This window comes from Schistocerca americana, chromosome 7 (genome assembly GCF_021461395.2).
Source record: "Schistocerca americana isolate TAMUIC-IGC-003095 chromosome 7, iqSchAmer2.1, whole genome shotgun sequence".
NCBI lineage: Eukaryota > Metazoa > Arthropoda > Insecta > Orthoptera > Acrididae > Schistocerca > Schistocerca americana.
Window position 1 is genome coordinate 203,583,984 of NC_060125.1, and position 26,847 is coordinate 203,610,830.

At 42.9% G+C, this 26,847-nt stretch overlaps 1 protein-coding gene across 1 annotated transcript; it reads right to left on the reverse strand.

The window, feature by feature from the left end:
- Window positions 1–443: 443 nt before the first annotated feature.
- Window positions 444–25,765, reverse strand: LOC124622839 (vegetative cell wall protein gp1-like). The gene is made up of 3 exons (XM_047148631.1): window positions 25,720–25,765; window positions 5,860–6,275; window positions 444–485 (listed from the first exon to the last, which is right to left on the reverse strand). The coding sequence occupies exons 1-3, from the start codon at window positions 25,763–25,765 to the stop codon at window positions 444–446; spliced, it is 504 nt and encodes a 167-aa protein (XP_047004587.1).
- Between the last annotated feature and the right edge of the window lie 1,082 nt (window positions 25,766–26,847).

Genomic DNA, 26,847 nt, shown 5'->3' on the forward strand with positions numbered 1-26,847 from the left:
CTGTGCCTATGGTCATGTTGTACAAATGGAGAAGGTGTCTTAATTATTGTCGACGCCTTTGGCACAATTGTTTTATTAATCTCCATTGCATGATGTAATTTTAGTAAGTAACTAAAGATTTTATGCCTGTATTACTCTGGTAATTTCACTATTACTTAAGCTTTTGTGATTCTCACTTCCGATGCTAAGGCTTTTCTAATGAAAGTGTCTTCCTGTTCAGGATTTTTTACTTCTGACGAAGGTATATTTATATGTACCGAAACCTTGGTCAAGAATTTTAATAAATTTTTATCCTGCAACTGTTTTCGGCTGTCATCCTTTATCGTGAAGAATTCCAACAGTTGCTGTTGCAGCCATGTTTAAAATCTTAAATGTGAGGTTAGTCTATTTTGTATATTTGGCGGTAGACATGTCGGAATGTAATGGTAAACTGCTATCCACGCCTAGGTGTTAATACCAACGAGGTATCGGTGATTTGGAACAACCTGTGAACAAGGATTTTTGTCCGCCTAAACATGCAAATTGTCTAAATTTCATATGTTGCTTCTAGCAAACGTACATTCATCCTTGAACAGCAACAAATTCAGAAATTGTCGGGGGAGCATTCGTTGATGAAAATATCACTGAATTAACTATACCTGTCGTAGGTAATACTCCTCCCCTGAAGCCTGGAGTTTATACAGGTCGTATGTATAGAGCTGGTGTTCAGGAAAAACACGCCACACGGCACTTTTACACGTGTGCACTGCCTGTGCCACCCGCCGAGGGCTGGTGGCTGGGTTCTCTTCGAACATTGTCAGCATGTCCTCCTCCGGCTGTTCAGTTCGATCCGAGCGTAGACGACCTGCATAATGTTTCGGCACCTACCAGACGACAAGGAGTAGACCGGGGCTAGTATTCACACGTACGAAGCACAAACTGCTTCTATTTCACTATGTAATGCACACAACTCAGGCAGGCAATACCTACGTGCAACTTTCCGGCTTTTCTAATGCGATTCCCGACGGCCACAATCGTGCAGTGGCGTGGGGTAGTTCTGTTAGGAAAACGTTCCGCATACAGCCTAGCAGCAGCTCTCTCACTGAAACCGCTTTGCCGTATGCTAGCACCATGACGTTCATTTCCTCGCCTGTGAACTAGTGCATTTCGCACTGCTGTCAACAATGTATAAGCACTCGCAAATCTCACAAGGTACGAGATAGGATGCACAAGGGCTGTGTGAAGGAATGTTGCGCATCTGTAGGAATGTAATTTGGCTGAGATCTTCCATCCACAATACATAGGTGGTTAAAGGATTGCGTACCTTCCGTATTCACACAACGAAACGAATTGAAATCGTAATCATAGTGCCTCTGACTTTGACGTTCTGGGCGTCTTCTTGAAAACCGATCAGTTTGCCTTCCCGAACAACACACTAAACGTTGTCGGTGTTTCCTTTGGACACCCCGTAAATATATATACATATATATATAGGCTAATTTTAGTGGGAACCCCTAATTGATATTTAATAACAGGAACATGTGCGATGGCATGTATCAAGAACATAAGCCTTTAATGAAACGGAGCGCCCTGTCGAAGAATAAATGCTTTTCGTAGAGATTTTCCACCGTCACTGAAAATCAGCCTATAGTAATTTTTTTTATTCTGGCCGAGTTTGTGGCAACGCTGGTCCGTTATTGTGAAATTTCTTTATTTCTCTATCCCAGTAACAATCGTGTTAGCTGGTTCCTCACAATCAGTCATTTGTGACGGTAGTATTGTAAGTAGGCTGTTTATGTTTTCTTATTGGTAACGCCACGTAGTGCTCTGTGTGAGAACCACTAGCTGTGCTGGGGGCTATGTAAGTAGGCTGTTTAGGTTTTTTTATTGGTAACGCCACCTCTGTATCAAAATCACTGGCTGTGCTGTGTGCAGTCTGTGTCTAGTTTGCATTGTTGTCTGCCATTGTAGTGTTGGGCAGCGGCAGCTGGATGTGAACAGCGCGTAGCGTTGCGCAGTTGGAGGTGAGCCGCCAGCAGTGGTGGATGTGGGGAGAGAGATGGCGGAGTTTTGAAATTTGTCATGAACTGCTGTATATATATTATGACCTTTGAACACTAGTAAGGTAAATACATTGTTTGTTCTCTATTAATATCTTTCATTTGCTAACTATCCCTAACAGTAGTTAGTGCCTTCCGTAGTTTGAATCTTTTATTTAGCTGGCAGTAGTGGCGCTCGCTGTATTGCAGTAGTTCCAGTAACGAAGATTTTTGTGAGGTAAGTGATTTGTGAAAGGTATAGGTTAATGTTAGTCAGGGCAATTCTTTCGTAGGGATTTTTTGAAAGTCAGATTGCGTTGCGCTAAAAGTATAGTGTGTCAGTTTAAGCACAGTCTTGTATAATTGTTCAAAGGGGACGTTTCATATGTCGACCCTTAGCCGAGGATACCTCACTGGAATCTTCTGATTTTTTTCTTGTAGTTTGTGTAATTAGTGTAGTTAGTGTAGCTATTGTTTATTGCTAGCGCGTAATTGTAGAGAGAATCTCCTTTGTAGTTGCAGTCTTTCATTGTTGTACAGTAAAACAGTTGTGGCATGCATGTAGATTTGCAACAAGTATTTCGCAGCTGCGCTTGCAATGAACTAGATATTATTTTCAGTGCTATGTTAATGTGTTCCCTTATTTTTGCTCTTCAAATTGTGTTTTTCTGTGTTGTCGTGTGAAATATTGTGACAATAGTGGCGTGTGAAAAACGTAACACAAGGCTCCAAAGTAAACTGAGAAATGACAGCGAAGACGAAAGCAGTGTGTTAGCGCCACTGCGTAATGAATTAACTAATGTTCAACATAGTAACTTGGTAATTGTGCGTAGGGAAATGGAGCGGGCGGCCAACAATGGCGTAGGCAGTGAAACAATTAGTGAACTGGGAAGCATTATCGATCGATCGGTCGGGAACAGCTCGCCCCAGGAATCGGGAATGACAGAACACAATATTGCAAATACTGCTTGTCAAAATGTGAATGTTGCCGGTGCAACTTCACTGCCGAAAAGCACTGAGGAACATGTTTCAGACACCAGTGCATTGTTATTACAGATAATGCAACAAATGGGACAAAGGCTACAAAAATTAGACACAATGGAACAAAAGCTTCAAAAGTTAGACACATTGGAACAAAATCTTCAAAAGTTAGACACCACGCTTGAACACACACGTGAAGATTTAACTACTGAGTTACATAACATCGAATCGAAATGTCAAAAAGTCTGTAATGACGTAAAAGCACAAATTTGTGAGCATTTCCAACCTATTTTTTTCGCGTCATGAAAATGCATTGCAGAATCACGAAGCAGCCATAAAAGAACTGCAAGCTATTGTTCATGAAAGTCATGAGACCTTGCAAGCTAAAATTGACTCAGTTGCATCTACCGATTCGGTTACGCAACTTGCAAAAACTCAGGAAAACGTAAAGGACACAGTAGAAAGACACATGGAGGAAATTAGTACATTATCAGAGAAAGTAGTTGAACTTTCGGATCAGGTCACTAACTTATCTACAAAGGTAGATGATGATCTGAATGACACAAGACCTGTAGCCTTCACTGACACAGAAGAGTACGAACAAATTAGAAAATTAAAACAAAATCAAAATCAAATCAATACACAGTACAAAAGAGAAATCCGGGAAGTACAAGATCAGTTGGCACAAGTAATACAAAAATCTCATATTTCGGAGGACATTCGCGCTCCAACACGGTAGGAGGGACTTACAAATACGGAACACCCACAAGATAATAACACAGGACACTTCGGAAATTATGAAAGAAATTGGAAAGGTGCACCGAATTTTGAGATGGAACCGCCGACACGACGTAACAATGACAGATATGCTACTCGCCGACACGATGATTTTGACTATAAGCTGTTTACTACTACACGTAAATTCAAAACACTTAAGAATTCTGCCAACGACATTCATCCACAAGCGTGGCTCCATCAATTCTCTCATTGTTTTCCTCCCAACTGGTCATTGGAGCAGAGGTTAGAATTTATGTGTGGCTACTTGGAGAATGAACCATCTGTAAGAATGCGATCGGTCATTCACGATTGTCACAGTGAAGGAGATTTTTATCATGCCTTCCTCTCAGCATATTGGTCTCAAGCTACACAAGACCGAGTAAAATATAGCATCATAATGATGAAACATTTCGAACAATCTGAATTTTCCAGTCTTGTGAAATATTTTGAAGACATGTTGCACAAGAATCAGTACCTGTCAAACCCATACAGCCCCTCAGAACTCATCCGCATCTGCTTAATCAAGTTACCTGAACATTTACGCCATATTATTCTGGCAGGACGTTGCAAAGACGACATTGAAGCTTTTCAGGGACTCTTACAAGAACTAGAAATTGACACTGACAATCGCAGAAAGCGGAAACAGGAACACAACAATTACAGGTCATATCCGTCACAATTCCGTGACGACAGAAACAATTACTGGACACGACAAGTCAATTCTTACAACGCAAATCGTGACCAAAACAGACACCACCCATATGACAACCAGTGGCAGAGTAATAATAGTCACAGAGAAAGATCGCATTTCCGTAGTAATGACTATCACAGAGACAATCAGAGAAACAGACAATATGGGAACCAAAACAATTATTATCAAGGGAGGCAGAATAACTTCAGACGCTACAGTTCGGCGCACAGTTACGATTCAGGGAGAAATTCTCCACCACGTAACGGACAAGGAAGATACTACGGAATCTACCGACATGACGACAGACGATATATTCGTAGCGACAGGCCTGAATTGCATCAGAATTGGCGGGATTCAAACAGGGCAGGGCCTTCTTGTCAGAGTGAATTTGTAGAAGTTAGGTCTCCTAATCCCAATAACGGCGCGCGCCAACAACGAGACAGACAATGACTCGCACAGCAGGCAGCCGCGTGCGCCCGCTGGCCCGAGAAATATGACTGAAGACGCTAGCCATGAGAAAAATTTTAGCATTCTTTACCGATGTATACAACATGATAATTGCTTTGAAACTGACACTCTGTGCACTAGGAAGAGTAAAGGTTTACACCACATTTCAAATGCAAAACCGTTTATTGAAAGGTAATCTGCTTTTTAAGTTTGTCTTTGTTTTTGTGGCGGCGTTCGTAGCGACAAACAATTCGCTGTAGAAACGGCTTACGAAGTCACCGCCACACTTGTAATAGCGGGCCGACCGGTCCGCTGGAACAGTGAACAGAAAGATGAAAACCCAAACACTCTGATTAAATAAAAGTCGGTACTTATCTTTATTAACGAAGATACAGAAATACAGTTGTCAACTCCGTGTCTACAGAAATCTGTCTAGTTCGAGTCGGAGCGGCTAGGTCAGCGTCGGCTGACGACAAACAACAACTCTGCTGCGATGAACACACAACTGACTAGCAAGTACACAATTCGGTGGCGAGTATACAACTGAGCGGCGAATACAGAACTGTCCTAGCGCTCGCGACTCCAGCGCTTAAGAAACCAGAAGCCAGCGGTGGCGCGCGCAGACTTGCGGCGATTTCCTGTCTCGCTGGCGCTGCTTATGCGGACGGCGTCCGGACTTTGATGCTGCCAACCTTTTGGCAGCGGGCTCGGGTGGCATTACTGGCTAGGATATAACACTCCTCCCCCCCCCCCCCCCCCAAATCGCCGCACCGTCGTTGAGTAATGACGTGGCGAGCGTCGACGGCGGGGGAGGGGTCTGGCCGCAGGCGTAGCAGAAGAGACCGGGGCGGAGACTGTTGCCGGTGGCAGTCCCCGGTCCGCACCCCAGCATTAGCTGCGCGGGGCCTCGGGAAACACCGACTGAAAACCGAGGTCAGGGTGCACGCCTGTGACCACGGGCGCAGCTTCTGGTACTGGACGCGACGGGGCGTCGGGACCCACGAAGAGAGGCAGCGTCTCCTGACGCTGCGTCGACGGCTGCTGAGTGGGCGCCGGACAAGGCGCTGCGGTGTCAGACTCCTTGGGGGTGCCCAAGGAAAGCGGCTGCAGGACAGGCTGCACAGCCACCGCTTGGGAAGGCGGCCCGGCTGAGGGGTCGACGTCCATCAGCTCCGAAGGCGGTGGCGACTGAAAAGGGACCGCAGGCGCCGGAGCGACCACCTGGGGCGCTCCCGGATGAAGCTGCGCGGGAGGCATCAACGGGACGGGCTGTCGGCGTGGTAGCGGCGACGGCTGCTGCTGCTGCCCTGGGGGCGGCAGCGAAGTCGGAAGGCGCGGCTGGAACCCGCCGCGGACCAAATCTGTGGACAAAGAACGAGCGGCAGAATCCGGGCGGCCAGCGCGGCGCAACTGGTTCTGATGCCTCCTGTGCACCCCAGTAGCACCTTGAACAGTATAAAAACCGCGACCCTGGACACTTATCACGGTACCACGTTCCCAACGACGGCGACCGTGATAAACTCTGAAAAAAACGGCGTCGTTGCGCTGAAAACGGGTGCGATGCTCTGAAGCGGCGGGTCGATCCGGGGGGTGCAACAACCGTAGTAGGGTGCGATGACGACGGCCGTGGAGAAGCTCCGCAGGCGAAGGGCCGTCGCGTGGCGTGGTCCGGTACGACGACAGGAACGTGATTAGGGCCTGGTGACGAGAGTGCGTAGCACGAACGCGGTCCATATGATCCTTGAATGTGCGTACAAAACGTTCCGCTGCACCATTCGATTGAGGGTGGAACGGCGGAGTAAGAACATGGCGAATGCCATTGGCAGAACAAAAACTTTCAAATTCAGCAGAGGTAAATTGTGGACCATTGTCAGACACTAAAACTTCTGGAAGACCCTCAATACAAAAAATTGAAGTCAACGCCTGTGTAGTTTGTGCAGACGTTGTAGACTGCATGGGCACAACAAACAGAAAATTACTAAATGCATCTATCACGATGAGCCAACGAGAATTCCAATATGGACCAGCGAAATCAATATGTACTCGCTGCCAGGGACCGGCAGGGCGTGCCCACTCAAAATAGCGTTGAGGTGGAGCAGCTTGGTGTTCGGCACACGTCGAACAATCTGTAGACATCTGCGTAATCTGCTTATCAATGCCGATCCATGTACAATGACGGCGGGCAAGCTGCTTGGTGCGGACCACTCCCCAATGACCTTGATGCAACAAGGCGAGGACCTTGGATTAGAGCACCTGGGGAACCACGACACGAAGCTGGTCATTCTCGGTGCGTAACAGCAAAACTCCGTGCGAAACAGACAACAGATGACGTTGCGGATAATAGCGACGAACCACAGGATCCGATACGTCCTTTGCCTTGGACGGCCAACCACGTTGAACAAAACGTAATAGTAAACTCAGATGAGGATCCGTAGCTGTCTCACGTGCCACCTGACGATAATCAATCGGAAAATCCCGGAGGGATTGATGCTCATCGGCGTCAATCTGATGGCAAGAGTCGTCAGAGGAATCGAAGACATCATCCGCAGCAATCGGCAATCTAGAAAGCGCGTCAGCGTTTGCATGCTGAGCTGTAGGGCGATACAGTATCTCATACTGGTATTGTGATAACAAAAGAGCCCAACGTTGTAGTCTCTGAGCTGTCCGCTGAGGAACTGGTCTAGACGGATGAAACAGTGACGTCAGGGGCTTGTGATCTGTTACTAAATAGAATGGTCTACCATAGAGGTAGTGATGGAATTTTGTGACACCGAACACAATAGCCAACGCTTCCTTGTCCAATTGGCTATAATTACACTGAGCTTTGTTTAGCAATTTAGATGCGAACGCAATAGGACGTTCAGTGTTACCGACTCGGTGAGACAACACAGCACCGAGGCCGAAAGAAGAGGCATCACAAGCTAACACCAGAGGCTTGTTAGGAACGTAATGGACCAGACAACGATCATTCAATAAAACCTCTTTAAGCTGCTGAAAGGCTGATTGGCAATCAGCTGACCACACAAACGGAACATTCTTACGGCGGAGACGATGCAACGGTGCAGCAATCTGTGATGCATTAGGTATAAACCTAATATAATACGTCAATTTGCCAAGAACTGCTTGCAATTCATGCAGATTGCGAGGGGCGGGCAAATCACGAATAGCTGCTAAATGTGACTGGGAGGGATGAATGCCTTGAGCATTAATAACATGTCCCAGATACTCCATCTCCGTAAGGAAAAATGAACATTTATCGATGTTGCAACGTAGGCCTGCCTGAGACAACACTTTAAACAAACACTCCAAATTACGGAAATGTTCAGCAGGCGTCCGACCGGACACAACAATATCGTGTAAATAGTTGCAACACGATGGCACATTAGCCAGAAGTTGTGACAAAAAACGCTGAAAAACAGCTGGAGCTGACGCACAACCAAAAGGCAAACGCAGAAAACGGAACAACCCCAACGACGTGTTTATGACAAAATACTGTTGTGATTGCTCGTCGAGGGGCAATTGCAAATATGCTTCACGGAGATCAACTTTGGAAAAGAAACGAGCTTCCCCTAACTTATCCATCAGCTCGTCCGGTCTAGGCAAAGGAAAAGAATCAATGACAGTCTGAGGATTAACTGTCGACTTAAAATCAGCACACAAACGTAACTTGCCAGACGGTTTCTTTATAATAACTAAGGGAGAAGCCCACTGGCTCGCTGAAACGGGTTGAATAACACCGTTGTTTTGCCAACGACGAAGTTCATCTGCTACAGGTGCCCGGAGGGCGTGAGGCACTGGACGAGCACGAACAAATCGAGGCTGAGCATTATCTTTTAACGTAATATGAGCGGCAAAGTTCGCAGCACAACCTAGTTCGTCTTTAAATATGTCACTGTATTGTTTACACAAATCGGTTATGCTGTCTTGAGGAACAACAACAGAATTAATTTGCAACACATTGTCTTGGATAGACAGGCCAAACAAGTCAAAACAGTCTAATCCGAAAATGTTTACACTGTCTGTAGCGCGGAGCACTGTGAATGAAACTGTTTTTGTATTGCCACGGAATGTGGCTGGCACGCTACATACACCTAACACAGGAATTTGTTCTCCACTATAAGTAGCCAAAGAATGTTTTGCCGCTGAAAGTTTAGGGCGGCCGATAGCCGCATACGTAGCTTTATGAGAGTCACAGACGCACCAGTGTCTAATTGAAAATTGAAGGTCTTATCCTGGATGCGTAGCTTCACAAATAGTTTATTACACTGTCTCTGGATCGGTGCAGTGGAGGCGGAAGACACAAAATCAGCGCGTGTAGCGCGTGTTCGCTGCTTACGACAACTCGTGGGTTGGGCGGGTGGAACAACAACTCCCGCTTCACTTGCTGTCTGTACATTACTTTTTACAGCGTTTGAATTACGCTTGGGTCGCATAGCAGAGGGCTGGGTGGGTGGCTTATTGCGAACAAGTTTATTACCCTCACGAACCGTGGAAGAGTCTTTAAACGCGACCTTCTGGGCGGGCTGGCTTTGAAGAACATGAATATCCATGGGCTGGGCAGCACTAGAATTGTTCTTGCGTTTACGCAAACAAACAGTCTGGATGTGTCCTTTCCTTTGACAAAAGTGACAAACCGCTTTTCTTAACGGGCAACGTTCACGAGGATGAGCAAGAACACACTTGGGACAAGACTTAACTCTATCATTTTGCACACGCGGCTGACGAATGTGTTTAACATGACGCGGCCGGCTAGTGTTTACAGTCTGACTCTGCCGGTGGGGCCGCGGGCATGACATAACTTGCTTAGCACAGGCAATTTGAGAAATACATGGCTGATATAACTCACACTCAGCATAGTCAATAGTATCTTGGGCTTCAATGATGTTCATCACAGTCTCTAATGACGGGTCAGGCAATTTTAAGATAGCAGCACGAATACGAGAATCTGCAATGTTTTGAGTAATAGCGTCTCTTAACATGACATCACTGTAGGAAGCTCCACACACACAATTAAATCGGCACTGACTGGTGAGGCCCCGTAAATCTGTTAACCACTGTTTATTAGATTGATGTGGCAGTTTCTTTAACCTGAAGAACTTGAATCTGGCTGCTGCCACATGAACTCGCGACTCAAAATACTCAGCAAGCTTGTTAACAACTACGTCATAGTCTAAAGCTTGTGGCTGGGATTCCGGGAACAACTTACAAAGTAGTCGATAGACTTCCACGCCTGCAGTGGAAATTAAATAAAGCTGCCGCTCAGTACCTGTGATTTTGTAGACTGTCATGTGCGAGTGCAACTGAGCGAAATATTCTCGCCATTCTTCTCTTGATGCATCAAAAGCATGGAAAGGTGGTGCTGCCTGTGCTTGTTCCTCTTGTGTTGGAGGATTAGCCGCTTGTTTGGCGATTGCTTCCACCGGACTTTGTATTTGCTGACTCTGTAACAAGATCAACTGTTGTAATTCGGCAGACATAGTGAACACAAATTAAACCAGCCCCCAAAAGTTTATCGCTATAATTAGTATAACCAGAAACAAGTTGAACCAGCCCTGCACACGAGTTCGGCAGTCCTCGTCGCCAGTTTTGTGGTGGCGTTCGTAGCGACAAACAATTCGCTGTAGAAACGGCTTACGAAGTCACCGCCACACTTGTAATAGCGGGCCGACCGGTCCGCTGGAACAGTGAACAGAAAGATGAAAACCCAAACACTCTGATTAAATAAAAGTCGGTACTTATCTTTATTAACGAAGATACAGAAATACAGTTGTCAACTCCGTGTCTACAGAAATCTGTCTAGTTCGAGTCGGAGCGGCTAGGTCAGCGTCGGCTGACGACAAACAACAACTCTGCTGCGATGAACACACAACTGACTAGCAAGTACACAATTCGGTGGCGAGTATACAACTGAGCGGCGAATACAGAACTGTCCTAGCGCTCGCGACTTCAGCGCTTAAGAAACCAGAAGCCAGCGGTGGCGCGCGCAGACTTGCGGCGATTTCCTGTCTCGCTGGCGCTGCTTATGCGGACTGCGTCCGGACTTTGATGCTGCCAACCTTTTGGCAGCGGGCTCGGGTGGCATTACTGGCTAGGATATAACATTTGTCATATACCTTTCCACTTTACATTGCTAGTATGCTTTGTCAGACTTAGTATCTGTTAACATACAACAATGTTTGAAGTTAAATATCCAGTCTATAACCTAGGGAACATTTTTAAACAGAAATTACGAATGCATTGTTATAGTGAACAGACGATGCAGAGTTGTATTTGTACATTCTTGCTTGTTAGTTGCACGATTACGTAACGACTATAAGGCTTACATACTTAGAACATTCACCGTACTGCTAATGAGATTTTAATGCAACATTTTGGTTTACTTGAAAATACATTCTGTATTTAAAGTACTTTCAGTGAGATACCAGATGACACAGTGGTTAGTTTATGTGACAGCTACACGATTTTATCACGACGCTACTAATGAGTGACAATTTACAATGTTGCTTTTGCGGTGTTTCTGTTTTATGTCTGCACAGTTTTATGTATTATTCTGGAAAGTAAAACATGTTTTAGTAGTAACTTTTGTGGTATAGCTACAATGAGACAGCCTTTTCTGTAGCACAACAATACGTTACATTATAGTACTTTCTTGATTACGGTCAGGTACGTAATAAATACGATATCTATACGCAAAGATTTTCACTTTCGTTTATGATGAGGTAAGTACATTGACTTCTGCAGAACTTAGCTTTCGGAGGATGATAACTACGACACTTCCACAGAGATTATCTTACAACAAGACGCACAGTTTAGCGCTACAGTACACGTATTTGAGTGATTAATTTTGTACTTAAATCATTTATTTTTAAAGATATTTGAAGTACAATGATACAAAGATTTTCCGTAATACATTTCATTCCATTGTTGTAATCTGTAACACCTGAGGGTATAATTTCATTAATCCTCAGGGGGGTACACGCTTACTTTGTGTATCATGTGTTTGGCAAGCACAAGGAGACCTAGCCAATATGGTATTTGCTTATACAACTTTACACATCGGTACCATATTTCTCTAACACAGAATTACACAGCTATCTGATCATTTAACGGAGAAAGAAACTTTTTTTACTTCATCTGTGACACATGTTTACGCTATTACACAGTTGGGTAACTTCACACTTATGAAATTGTATTTTGTCTGTACTTTGTGAACTGTTCATATTTTATTCGGAACCATTGTGATACTATGAGAGCTTTGAATGGTGTATTTGGTAAGGGAGCATGATATTAAAGTACGTTTGAGGTAGATGACACTATTGAAATGAGCAGAGAATTTTCCTTAGGTATTGAAATTATTGCATAAATCTACGACGTTTTTGAGATTTGACTGAGGTGTTTTGAAGTTATTTTTGTGACGACGAATATGTATATGTGTAATAAGGTAAGGAATAATGAGTAGTGGTTAGGGCCTCTGGTTTGTGAAAAAGGATGTTGGAAACCAGGAACCGTACCTTAAGAGTTATGAAATGTATATAAATGCATGAATGTATCACAATGCCGACGAATATTTTTTGGACGTTGTTATATTTACAGAATTTTGTTTCTACACATTTGTAACGCAAATTTTCGACCTGTGAAATTTTTATATGAGACTGTCACTGTAGCGGAAACTGCTGTCGTAAGTATTTCAGTAAGAAAGGTAAGTGACCTTTACTTAATGCGTTTTGGGCGCCCAGCTGAGAGGTTGTCACCTGACAAAAGAAAGCCATTAGGTGGAGAGAAAAAAAAAAAAAGGTGGCCATTATCCTCGCTATTGACATTCCTTTGTAGAAAGCATCGCAAATACGACACGCTCGAACTTGAAAACATATGATTACACTGTGGAGTTCTTAATTTATTATATTTACTGAAATGAAATGATGAGAAACATTTTATGTCTATTGTCTTGCCAGTTGAGAGAATTTTTTACTACTTATGAAATGCCACATGGCTATTGAACGATGTTCTTATGCTTTTCTTTGTACATAGTTGCTTATTTCATTTGATATCTAGTTTCTAGCTGCACTGCAGCATTGGTTAAAATAAAATTTTATAGATGTACTAATATAAATATTTTCTGACTACAGTTCGAGTAATTAATAATTTTTTTTTCAAAAAAAATGAGGGAGCACAAAAAGACATTTCCCTTCACAGGAATTGCATAAATACTATTTTTAATGACTTGGTAATTTCTTTTTCTAGAATAAATTGTGATGCATCACTCTAGTGTTAAGATGTGACATAGGTATTAGACATGGTCATTTTCAGTGTAATATTTTTTCTGCTTGAGCTTTGTCATGATTAGATATAAGCTGCTGTTTGCCAGGCATAGTGCTACTGAATTTTAATTTGTGTTACTCTGCTAAGCCAGATTTATTTTTTTTGTTTGCTGCACGTTGCCTTATATTAGTTGTAATATTGCAATTGCTTTGCCAGTTTGAATTTTTTGTCATTGATGTTTGTGTTCCTTGTTTTGTGCTGCTGCCTTGCCTCGTCCCTTAGTTTAGCTTCTGAGCTCAGTAGATCTAAGTTAGCTTAAGAGGGGGTAGACTATATAAGAGAATGAGTTGCGATGAATTGGAAGAAATGCATTGAGAAAATGGTTTGGCCAAAAAAAAAAAGTAGTGTACAGTGGAGAAAAACTGCTTTGAAAGAGGATGTGAACAGAATACAGAAAGCTGGTATAGATAGCACTTTTTGAAATAATGAAGAACGCAGGGAGAACTCCAAGAAGTCAAGAAAGTTTTGTTTGCAAACTACTGCAGTAAAACACACCCTGTCCTTTCCTTTTGTATTATTCTGCTATATGTTTGTGTACCCTTGTGTATTTGTGTTCATCCTGTCTTTATGTGTTTATCTGATACGATTTATGTTGTAGAATTTTTCTAATACTCAGCTACATTCACTATGATGAATACTGTTTTCCTCAAATATAATTTGCATTAATAATATGTTATTTGCTTTGTAAAGATGTTTAGACATTATTTATCTGTTCTGTTTTGTTGCTCATGTGTGAAGATGATGTTTCAAAAGTTATTCTGATCTTTTATGTAGGTACTTATAATTCCTGTGACACTGATGTATATGTTATTTCGATTTTTTTGTAAAGCCTGTACTACAAATATTATCTGTATTGTTATGTTCTTTAATGATGTATTTTGTACCTTTCTTATTGTATTCTCATGTTATAAAATTGTAATTGACACCAGTTCACCAAATTAAGTAACTTGTAAGTTACATTTCACTGCACACGATTCTGTTGGTCATAGTACATGGACAATATGTGAGAAGTAAGGACTGTTAGTGTTTGCACGTGCGATAATCATTCAGCAAGGGACTGGACAACAGCATTGCAGGTTCTAAGGACATTTCAAACAAATTTTTTGTGAGTGGACAAGTGGTGGTTTATGGACTTGCTATATTCTCCGCAAGACTCTTCGATGGTGATTGTGCACCTGCACAGTCACAACAGATGGCTGCTGGCCATCTCTACAAGGACTACAGTGGGTCTGCATCTTTGATGACCCACCAATACCATTATTTCTACAAGGACTACAGTTGGTCTACACCCTTGCTGACTCACCAATACCATTATTTCTACAAGGACTGCAGTGGGTCTGCACCTCTGGTGGCCCAACAATACCGTAATCTCTGCCAGGACTACAATGGGTATGCTCTGTGACGACATACCTACCAATATTATTCAAAACTTTGACTGACTCTGTGGTGGGTTTGCTCTGTTGTGGCCCATTACCTGTCTGTATGTCAAGAGTCAGCACTCTCTTTCCGTTGGATGGACAACAATACTTCTTCAAGCCTGCATGCAAATCCACTACTTCCGAGTGCGGTTTCTTTTACTGCTCAGACTTTGAGAAAAACACTGCTATTTTACTGTGATGAACGATTAGGACTGTCTTTATGGACTGTGAGAAAATTTTAGCTTTTGCCCAACATTGTATCAATAAGTGTGTGCATTTGATATCTTTGTTATTGTAATTATGAAAAATTTTATCAAATCATTATTGGCCACTGCCCAAAACAATTTGTAAAATTTGATGTGGGGAGCATGGGGGCTACGTAAGTAGGCTGTTTATGTTTTCTTATTGGTAACGCCACGTAGCGCTCTGTGTTAGAATCACTGGCTGTGCTGGGGACTATGTAAGTAGGCTGTTTAGGTTTTTTTATTGGTAACGCCACCTCTGTATAAAAATCACTGGCTGTGCTGTGTGCAATCTGTGTCTAGTTTGCATTGTTGTCTGCCATTGTAGTGTTGGGCAGCGGCAGCTGGATGTGAACAGCGCGTAGCGTTGTGCTGTTGGAGGTGAGCCGCCAGCAGTGGTGGATGTGGGGAGAGAGATGGCGGAGTTTTGAAATTTGTCATGAACTGCTATATATATATATATATATATATATATATATATATATATATATATATATATATATATTATGACCTTTGAACACTAGTAAGGTAAATACATTGTTTGTTCTCTATTAATATCTTTCATTTGCTAACTATCCCTAACAGTAGTTAGTGCCTTCCGTAGTTTGAATCTTTTATTTAGCTGGCACTAGTGGCGCTCGCTGTATTGCAGTAGTTCCAGTAACGAAGATTTTTGTGAGGTAAGTGATTTGTGAAAGGTATAGGTTAATGTTGGTCAGGGCAATTCTTTCGTAGGGATTTTTTGAAAGTCAGATTGCGTTGCGCTAAAAATATTGTGTGTCAGTTTAAGCACAGTCTTGTATAATTGTTCAAAGGGGACGTTTCAGTATGAGTGGCTATTCGTTGGGAACGTTTCACGTCGTGTACACAACTACGAAAAGCACCTAGGAAACATTGACCCATTCAACGCACGTGCGACCTTCACGAATGTGTGCGGCACATGTCGTCTGACACATTTCCCGCCGTTATAAAATGAAATGAACATGCAGACTCGCGCACGTGGGGACCGCTCCTAATCAGTTAAAATTCGAAAATTCTCTCACCTCAATACAGCTTTTAACTAAATGAGAGCTGCCGAAATACCACGCCACAATAAAAGATTTTCTCACGGTGTAAAGTCTAACAACAGCTGCATACGATTTGCCACCGTCATAAACCAATGAGAGTTAATTTGTTGATGAGCCAACATGGAAGTGGTTTCTTTTTTCATTGTTACTCATCAGTCTTCTTACTCGTTTGATGGAATTCCTCTCCTGTGCTAATCTCTTCATCTCAGAGTAGCACTGGAAACCTATATCATCAATGATTCCCTGGATGTATTCCAGTCTCTTTCTTCCTCCACGGTTTATGCCCATTACAGATTCCTCTAATACAATTGAAGTCATTCCCACATGTCTCAACAGATGTCCTATCATCCTGTCTCTTCTCTTTATCAGTGTTTTCCACATATTCCTTCCCTCTCAGATTCTGTGCAGAACCTCCTCATTCCTTATCTTATCATTCCACCTAATTTTCGACATTCGTCTGTAGCACCACATCTCAAATTCTTCGATTCTCCTTTGTTCCGATTTTCCCACAGTCCAAGTTTCACTAACATACAACGCTGTACTCCAGACGTAAATTCCCAGAAATTTCCTCCTCAAATTAAGGCCGATATTTGATATTAGTAGACACTCTTGGCCAGGAACGCCTTTTTGCCTTGGCTAGTCTGCTTTTGATGTCCTCCCTGCTCCATGCGTCATTGGTTACTTTACTGCCTACGTTGCAGAATTCCTTAAGTTCATCTACTTCGTGACCATCATCCTTGATATTAAGTTTCTCGCTGTTTTCACTTCTACTACTTCTCATTACCTTTGTCTTTCGTCGATTTACTCTCAATCCATACTCGGTACTCATTAGACTGTTCATTCCGTAAAGCACATCATGAAATTCTTCTTCACTTTCACTCAGGACACCAATGTCATCAGCGAATCGCATCACTGACATCATTCCATCTTGAATTTTAATTCCACTCCTGAACCTTTCTTTTATTTCCGTCATTGCTTCCTCGATGTACAGATTCAACAGAAGAGGGCGAAAGGTTACGTCCTTGTGTTACACCCTCTTTTATATGAGCACTTCGTTCTTGGCCGTCCACTCTTATTGTTCCCTTTTGGTTGTTGTGCATACTGTATATGACCCGTCTCTCTCTACAGCTTACCCCACTTTTCTCAGAATTTCGCACATCTTGCACCATTTCACATTGTCGAACGCTTCTTCCAGGTCGACAAATCCTATGAACGTGTCTCGATTTTTCTTTAGTCTAGTTTCCATTATTAACCGCAACGTCAGAACTGCCTCCCTCGTGCCTTTATTTTTTCTAAAGCCCAACTGATCGTCTTCTAGCGCTTCCCCAATTTTCTTTTCCATTCTTCTGTATATTATTCTTGTAAGCAACTTGGACACATCAGCTTCAAGCTGATTGTGTGGTAACTCTCGCACTTGTCAGGTCTTGTGTGAATGATGCTTTTCCGAAAGTCAGATTATATGTCGCCAGACTCATAAATTCTACACACCGACGACAATAGTCGTTTTGTTGGCACTTCCCCCAATGATTTTATAAATTCTGATGGAATGTTATCCTCCCCTTCTGCCTGATCTGACCTTCAGTCTTCGAAAGCTATTTTAAATTTTCACTCTAATACTGGATCCCTTATCTCGACTCTTACTTCTTCTTCTGTCACATCAGACAAATCTTTCCCTCATAGAGGCTTTCAGTGTATTCTTTCCACCTATCCACTCTCTCTTCTGCTTTTAACAGTGGAATTCCCCTTGCATTCTAAATGTTATTACCCTTGCTTTAATTTCACCGAAGGCTGTTTTGATTTTCCTGTTTGCATGGTCTTTCCTTCGACAATCGTTTCTTTCTCGATGTCTTCACAATTTTCTGTAGACATTTCGTCCTAGCTTCCCTGCACTTACTATTTATCTCATTCCTCAGCGACTTGTATTTCTCTGTTCATGAGTTTCTCCGAACATTTTGTACTTTCTCCTTTCATCGATCAATTGAACTGTTTCTTCTGGAACCCATGGTTTCTTCGCAATTACCTTCTTTTTACCTGTTTTCCTTCCCAACTTCTGTGATGGCCCTTTTCAGTGATGTCCATTGTTCTTCAACTGTACTGCCTACTGAGCTATTCCTTATTACTGTATCTTTAGCCTTATAGAATCGTATCTCGTCATTCCTAAATACTTCCCGATCCCACTTCTTACTTCCTGAAATTTATTTCAAAACTCAATTAGTCTCTCTTCTCTCTCATTCCTTGTCCCAAGCCCATATTCTCCTGTAACCTTTTCTTCCACTTTTCCCCTATAACTGCATTGCAGTCTCCCATCACTATAAGATTATCATATCCCCTTACATACTGTGTTACCCTTTCAATATCCCTATACACTTTCTCCATCTCTTCATCTTCAGCTTGCGACGTTGGCATCTATACCTGAACCATCGTTGTCGTTGTTGATTTGCTGTCGATTCTGATAAGAATAACCCTGAAATCTTCAAAGTAACACATTCTGTCCCCTTCCTTCCTATTCATAACTAATCCTACTGCCATTAGTGCTTGTGTTGATATTATCCTATAGTCATCTGACTAGAAATGCTAATCTTCTTTATATTTCACTTCTCTGGCCCCTACTACATCTAGATTGAGCCTTTGCATTTCCCTTTCAAGATGTTCTAGCTTCCCAATACATTGAACCTTCTGACATTCCACGCCCCGACTCGTAGAACGTTATCTTTTCGTTGTTGTTCAATCGTTTCCTCGTGGTCACCTCCACCTTGGCAGTCCCCTCCAGATCCGTAGGTATGTCACGTAAAAGATCAGGTACCTTACTGCTGATTAGAGCCAGCAGAACTACCAGAACTACATATAATGAAGCTGGCCCTAGATATTCAAAAATATTCCAGAATAATATTGTGAGATATTACTGAAGTTTTCCCCAGACTGCTCCGTAATATTCTCACACTATTGTGCAACAAAATGGTATCCTGAAAGAAAAAGAATCGCAACTTCAAGAAGGAGTTCTGCAACATATACGAAAGTTGGTAAGCGTGTTTCTACATTTGAGAGTTAATGTATATTTAAATTACGTCTCGTAAGAGTGGCGCGACCAGCGCCACTATGATGAGGCAAATCAGGGTTGCCTTACATACACGCTGTAACAGTCGTGGGCGCTATTTACCTTTCAGGTTCCCCGTGGTGAGTTCACGTTAATCAAAAATGAATTTAAGGTGACAAGAGGCCATAATCAACAGCTCACTGTCCTTGAACGAGGTCGTGTAGTAAGCCTACGAGAAGTTGCATTTCATTTTACTATACTGCCTAAAGACTTGACATAACTATTGGTAGCAGTGGTTACGAAAACTTACGGTCGGAAGAAGACCGGTCCCTTACGACCACGTAGCACTAGCAAGAGGGAAGACCATCGTGTTCGGCATACGGCTGTGGCGCATCGTATTGCTTCCGCAGCAGTAATTTGGGCAGCAGTTGGTGCTATAGTGACACAGTCAAATGCTGCAAATTGGTTACTTTAAGGACAGCTCAGAGCCGGACGCCATGCAGCCTGTATTACAATGACACCAAACCTCTCCATTTGGGACTTCAGCGGTGTCAAGCGAGAGCTCATTATAAGGCAGGTTTGAGGCCAGCTGTGTTTTCTGATGAAAGCTGGTTCTGCCTCGGTGCCAGTGATTGTGTTGATCAGAAGGAGGGGAGTTGAGAGCCTGTAACCAACATGTCTGCGTGGTAGGTACACCGGACCTACACTTGGACTTATGGGAAGGGGTACAATTTTGGGAGACAACAGGAGCGCTCTACTGGTTATCCCATGCATCCAGACGGAGAATTTGTACGTCACTCTCGTTAATCGACTCGTATAGTCATTCATGAACAACATTCCCGGTGGTGGTTTCCAATAGGATAACGCCTTCCAACATATCGCTGTTGTAAGCCAACATGCTCTACACGCTGTCAAGATATTGTTTTGGCCTGCTCGGTCACCAGGTCTATCTCCAGTCGAGCACATGTGAGACATCAACGAACGACAGCTCCAGCGTCAACCACAAACAGAATTAACCATCCCTGTACTGACCGACCCCTTTGCTACAGTCATGGAACTCCATCCCAAAAACTGACATCCGGGCACCACAACGTTATTCATGTACGTTTGCATACTTGTATTCTATATTCTGGCGGCTTCACCGGTTATTAACGTACCAGTATTTCTCATGTATAATGGCTTGTCTCGCGCTTGCGTTATCTCGACTACTAAAATAAATTACCTAAACAAATGTCATCCCGTAATTTCATTTATCTACATTAAATATGTTTTTGGTGTTCCGATGTTTTTCCATCATTGTATGTCGGAATGGTGACGATAAAGATGCTGCTGCTGTGGTAATTACTCTACTCTGATGCGAGCAGAAAGAAAGGTGAATGAAAAATTGGGGCAAGGAGCGGCCGTGATCACTCACGGAAACTTATTGAGAGAAATGCGATTGATGGTCCAACATCTGACACGTTAATGGAAAGAGTTGACAACCTAAATGCGCATGTGAACCCACTCCCCCCCTTCCCCTCTCCACAACCCCCCGCCCCCGTCCGCCACCCTCCGTACCCCTTGTAATCTGGGGCATGGTGTTGTTATTCATTTCAAATATCTTATACACTTCTACAAAGGATTTCCCATGATTCCGTGGCTCGTCGCAGTGAGACAATAGTATGGCCATAACAACTTCTGTTTAACTGTTTACTTGCTATTTTAAGTATGGAAATGATATAAGTGAAACAGATCTTGAGTGGATAACCACAAATTCTTTGACTTGTAATGTTCTTTGTGTCTCCCATAAATTTAGTTCTTGAGGCATGTTATGTCTCAGAACTGACCACCTCGCTTATGTCGACAATTTCAGAGTGTTGTTCACTCCCTCAATAAATTTCTGCAAACGCCCGTAACCCCAAGATCAGAAGGCAAAATAGTAATTTGGGAAAAATAATTTCACCGAGTCAACAGTATCTGTAATGCTACAACTCCTTGTTAGTGCCAGTTCTTTAAAAGATTTTGAATTTATAAGTGTAGTGAGACAGTTATGGAAATTGTTATACAACAATATAGGCACTAAACGATTTTGTTTGGGTAGGTAAGGTATAAACACAAACTTAAATATCTATATATATTGTCATTCATGATTTTTCGTCAATTAGTTTCTCCTAAAACACCTTTCCCGGTATTTTCTGAGCAACAAGCTGTGCGATTGATTCTTAACACTTTTGTTATTCAAGAGAAACGAAGACATCGGCCGCAATTGTGCACTAAAATAAATTGAATGGCAAAATTTTTTCTCAGATCGGGACTCGAACCCGGATTTCCGACTTCCTGCGAAAGGTCGCCTTGTTTGTCTGACCCTTTTCCTTCTGTATTCGTAAGTTCTTGAATTAAATAAACACCTCCTTTGAATTCCGCAGCTCGTGGTCTACTGGTTAGCGTTGCTACCTCTGGTCACGGGGTCCCAGGTTCGATTCCCGGCCGGGTTGTGGATTTTCTCTGCCCGGGGTCTGGGTGTTTGTGTTCTCCTCATCATTCCACTCTAATTCATGAAAGTGGCTACGTTGGACTGTGTACAGTTTGGGAATGTGTACGGGCGCTGATGACCGCACACTTGAGTGCCCCACATACCAAACATCATCATCGTCGTCACCTCCTATGGAAATGATCAAAACTGTACATTTCTTATGAAATTTAACTTAACGGTGAACAGTGCTCTAAACTTTTATTTACTTATTTGGTTCACATGGCTCTGAGGACTATGGGACTTAACATCTGAGGTCATCAGTCCTCTAGAACTTAGAACTACTTAAACCTAACTAACCTAAGAACATCACACACATCCATGCCCGAGGCAGGATTCGAACCTGCGACCGTAGCGGTCGCGCGGTTCCAGACTGAAGCGCCTAGGACCGCTCGGCCACTTCGGCCGGCTATTAACTTTTTTTTTCTTTAAATAACCATAGGAGCTCTTAACGTAGTGGCTTTCAGGCGCGGAACTGGGCGGATGCGATTAAAATAATGATCGTCAACGAAACGTGGTTCTTCTTAAGAAAACTAGTGAAATAAGATATTTTGATTTTTCGTAGTAAGTCTCTTCCAATATTCCTGGAGAGACCAGGCATTACTGAAGTACAACTTTTAAGTATAAGCTTTCCCAAGTCATGGTAAGCCATTCACGTTCTTACGTCACAGTACAAAGAAGCAAGTTTTGAAAACACTGTTCGTGTTTCTGCAATTTCTTTAACTTGAAGTGTTATGCCGTAATAAAAACGTCTAACTTCGGAACATCGTTTCTAATGACACAGTTTGCCAAACATTCCAAGCAGGCGGCCATAACTGTTGTGTTTCGTGTTAGAGTATAAACTGAATTCTGGATAGAGCACCTCCTGTATGCATGTTGCCATTTCCGACGTCCTGTTGGTAATTGCTGGCTTTTTCGTGTCCAGGTCCAGATCTCAGTTCAGTCTCTGCAAGCTAACGCATGTGCTACCATGCCCACCAGATGGCAGTGGTCACAATAAGGGTCAGGATTCAGTTTAATTTTCTACAGCCTTTATCCCGTTACAATTTTACCTTTGACATTATCGTATCAAACACATTTCACGTCTGACGTGAGGGTATTTTTGTTTACGTTCTTCCAGATATTTTTCCAGTTGTAGGTGGGATATTTCATCTCTGCACGGCTTTTTATTTGTTCCCTTGTCAGTGAGACGTAAAATTTGGAAGTGACATAACTGTGTGGCCCTTCTTGTAGATAATTCAGTTCCGTATAATATTTACGAGCATGCACCTGCTGGCTAATAATTTGTCCCACGTTTTCTGACGCCCTCTGATCTTTCATGAATAAGGTAGCGAATACATATTTGGCTATGCCATTGCAGTCTCTTTGCCACATCTTACACGTTTGGTTTCTCGTACATTGCAGTACACTGTGAACAGACATCTCTAACATCTGAATCACCGCTAGTGGGAGTCAGTGTCATTGTAACAAGTGAAAATTCGAATACGATGCCTCTCCATACATACCAGCATAGAGGCTTCAAAATTTGTTGTACGATGTCTGGAGGAATTGGTACCAAAGCTGCCGTGCGGTAGGTCTTATTCAGAATGTAAGTATTGATGAACAGTGCTCTTTTCAAACTTTCCCTCTCATCGTGGCTCGTAGCACATTCAATAGTTTTTGCTCTAAGTTTAACGTAAGTATGTCTAGCGAATCCGCTGTTAAGCTCATTTCTAAGAGGTTCACCTAGTCAGTTCTTTGTAACCATAATGTTTAGATATGATCGCTTATCGGCCCTGTGGACAAAAGTTTGGATCTGTGTTTATTCTGCTCTTTATCGCAGGCCTTGGCGTAAATCGAAATAATTCCTCTTATTGTTTCGATCTCTTGGTTGGTACTGACAACAACGTTTACATTATGCGTGGGAAACGTTGAAAACTGCCTTTTAGATGACATTTAACTTATAAAACTAGTGGCTCCACAGCTACGCTGTGCAGAGTCATGGATAACGAGTAGCCTTGCCGAATTGATTGATTGATCAGGACGAAGTTCGTTCATTGACCAATGATCTTCATTCCGGAATGTGTTCGACGATGCATTTTTGTATCGAATGTGAAACGCGATAAAACCAGTTCTACACATTAACAAAAATTTTCCATTGATCCTGTCAAAACATTTTTAAACTCTAAGAATATCTGTGTAATCTGAAATTTGCATAATTTGTCATTTTTATAACTCTATGAAATATAACATATCTCTATATTCACATAAAACGTCAGTCAATGGCCGTCTTCCGCCAGCTCCGTTAGGTACGCTCCTAGTGTCTTCCCGAGGAGTGGTTTCATTCTGATATTTATCACACGGGTTCAAATTTTGAAGTCCGAGTTAAGCAGAGTAAACGGTCGAAAGTCGTCCATTGTGGTGCTTTGTACCCTTTTTGGAATGAGAAGGACAACGCCTTCAGTGAATTTTACCGGAAAGCTATCAAAAATGGTTCTAATGGCCCTGAGCGCTATGGGATTTAACATCTCAGGTCATCAGTCCCCTAGAACTTAGAACTACTTAAACCTAACTAACCTAAGGACATCACACACATCCATGCCCAAGGCGGAATTCGATCCTGCGACAGTAGCGGTCGCGCAGTTCCAGACTGAAGCGCCTAGAACCGCTCGGCCACAACGGAAAAGCTGTCGCCTGTCAGCATTTCATTACACATTATTATCTATTAGAGGCCACTAACGTTCCAATATTTTGCGCAAAACTCGACTGCTAAGCCATCTGCTCCAACTGCATTCCGTGTAGATTCCGAGGCTTTTTCTAAAAGATCTTTTTCGTCGGGATTTACTGTTGGTGGTACATTGGTGACGAAAACTTCCTCCATAGGCGGGTCTGTCGTTGATTTAATATAGAGATCTATGTAGTATCGTACAATATACTGCATAACTGCACTTCCTTGAACGTAGCTATTTCTTTGCACATCGCGGAGATGTTGAAGGATCTTTTGTTTGACATTTTTGGCTTCCCGTATCGTGTGATCTTGTGGTATATCGAAACACTTTCCTGGCTGATATTAGTCTGAGATGCGCAGGCACATTTTTGCTTTCCAAAGACTGCCGTACCAAGGCAGTAATTTCCGCTACGGTACGTTCTACTTGAAGGCTCTTTGTCACAAAATGCATTGGTTCATTGTGAACGTCCACTAGTGAAAAGAAATAGAATTCCAGCATCTGTTTCCACCAGTAGGCCTCTGTTTGGTTCAATACCGCATTTGCTTCTTTGCGGTTTTGTAGTATGAAACTCCCGGATAATAGCTTAGGGTATTTAGGTTGGTTCCGGAGGCATCGTGTCCATGTTTCAGTGATTGTCTGCTGCAATTCATCGTCGTCGAGGAGCGACAGGGTCGACGCAAAAACTCACAATATCCTCCAAAAGTTACATTTACTCCAATATCCATTAGTAGATTCGTTCTTTTGCCACGACACTAAGCGGTTCTCTCCCGTTCGCCTGTACAGCCACTTGGGGGTAAATATTTACTAACATCAAGTCGTGATTTTTGTTGCAACCCCTGTGGCAGTTTTTACTTAGCATCATACGTCCACCTTAAGCATTATTACTGTCCTGCATTCCTTTCCCTCCACATCAGTTTCATACAAATATTCCCGTAGACATTTCATCTTGAATTTCGATTCGATTCTGTTGATAATAATAGAAACTAGCTTATATGCTTGCATGAATTGCAGGCGTGTATTCTTTGCCGGTATCATGGGACCATGCAGACATGCTGTCAGGAACGTTTGTGTCTCCTGCGTTTGTTCATTCCTGTCTTTCATCTTCCTTGCTTATGTTATCATCGTCGGCACACGTGTGGTGTTGTTCTTTTCTGACATTTTCCATGTGGAAAACTTCTGTGCTCTCTTTTTTTAAGTATTCTCTTTGCGCGCTGCAGTTTACTCACTATTCCTACGTCTCATAGAGCCTCTGCTTCCGTGTCCGTTTGGATTTAGGGTCTGTTGGCTATGATGATTATTTTTCTTTATGATCACTTTGCCAGTATGTTCGGAGGCAGAGCCTATACTAAATGGGATTTCTGCCTCCGATATCGTATGAACATTCAAAGACTGAAAGGTACTGTTGCTCAGCGTGTGATCAAGGTCCGTCTCATCGGATGTCTTCGCAAAGTCTATTGAAAGAACGTCCCCTGAGTCTTGATTGTAAAGTTGCTGTTTGCGGGACTCACCGATATATCTACTTGTATTTTCACTTGAAGCATCCATTTCATGCATTCCTGCTGATTTGTTTACCTTCGCAACGAATGCGGCTGGCCCAGTTGTACGCGGCCCTGGCAGTACTGTGCCCGGAAAAACTGGAAATTTGTGGTAAGGTCCTTTGGGAGCCCTAAGCCTACACACTGCATAATATAACATAAAGTAACTTACGCCATGGACAACACACACACACACACACACACACACGCACACACACACCCATGCCGGAGGGAGGACTCGAACCTCCGACGAGGGGAGCTGCACAGACCGTGACAAGACGCCCAGACTGCGCGGCTACCCCGCGTGGCGTACTGCGCCTGGGAACGTCAAATCTAGTAGCATTAGTGTGTACGTTGCCTCTCCTGCTTCGTGAGTCGGTTATGACGTTGCCGCTGTTACTTGTATAAGGTTGTGTACAGTGACAGTGCCCGTTGAATACATCCGAATTCCTTTTCAAATGTACGATTACATACTGGAACTGGTCGGAAACCTGTTCCAGAGTGGCTGATTGCAACATTCACCACTTCACCTTTATCAGGTTTTCATACACAGAATTACCGAGAAAATGGTAAGCGTAATTGATGACTTCATCATCTGTCAGACCGATGTTATCGTACAACCAGTCAACAGTTTCGAAGACTTTTGGATGATCGTATTTATACGGAAAAGAAAATTGTAAGAAAAACTTCTTGTATTTCGTATCCAAATTATGACTGCAACATCAGTAATCACAAATACCATCTGTCAGCAAGCACCAGCTACAACATGAGGAGCGACCACGGTGATCGACCGCACACCGCCACCGTCAACAGCGTTCTGGGACCGGGACTCGAAACTGGAATTCTCGCTTTAGGCAAGCGGCCGGCACCAGCGCCTCGGCCATCCGGACGCGCTTCCAATCGGAGCCAAAATCTCAAACTGACGCACGCTAGTAGAAGCCACTGTCCGTTAACCCCTTTACTCGCAGTGTTCGAACATTGCGTGCATCCGCAATTAAATTACCGAGAGCCATCTATGGTCATCACTGTATAGGCGAGAGTACCCGAAGGTGGCCCCCCATTTTATTTTTGTTTTTTTCTATATATATAATATCTGAAATT

Excerpts from the sequence above, each read along its gene's own strand:
- LOC124622839 (XM_047148631.1), bottom strand. The coding sequence starts at position 25,765 with ATGCATGAAATGGATGCTTCAAGTGAAAATACAAGTAGATATATCG. Across the intron at positions 6,276-25,719 it reads AAATACAAGTAGATATATCG|ATTTGGTCCGCGGCGGGTTC; the intron begins GTGAGTCCCGCA and ends CTTTGTCCACAG. Across the intron at positions 486-5,859 it reads CTGCGCCCGTGGTCACAGGC|GTTGTTCCAAATCACCGATA; the intron begins GTGCACCCTGAC and ends CCTTGTTCACAG.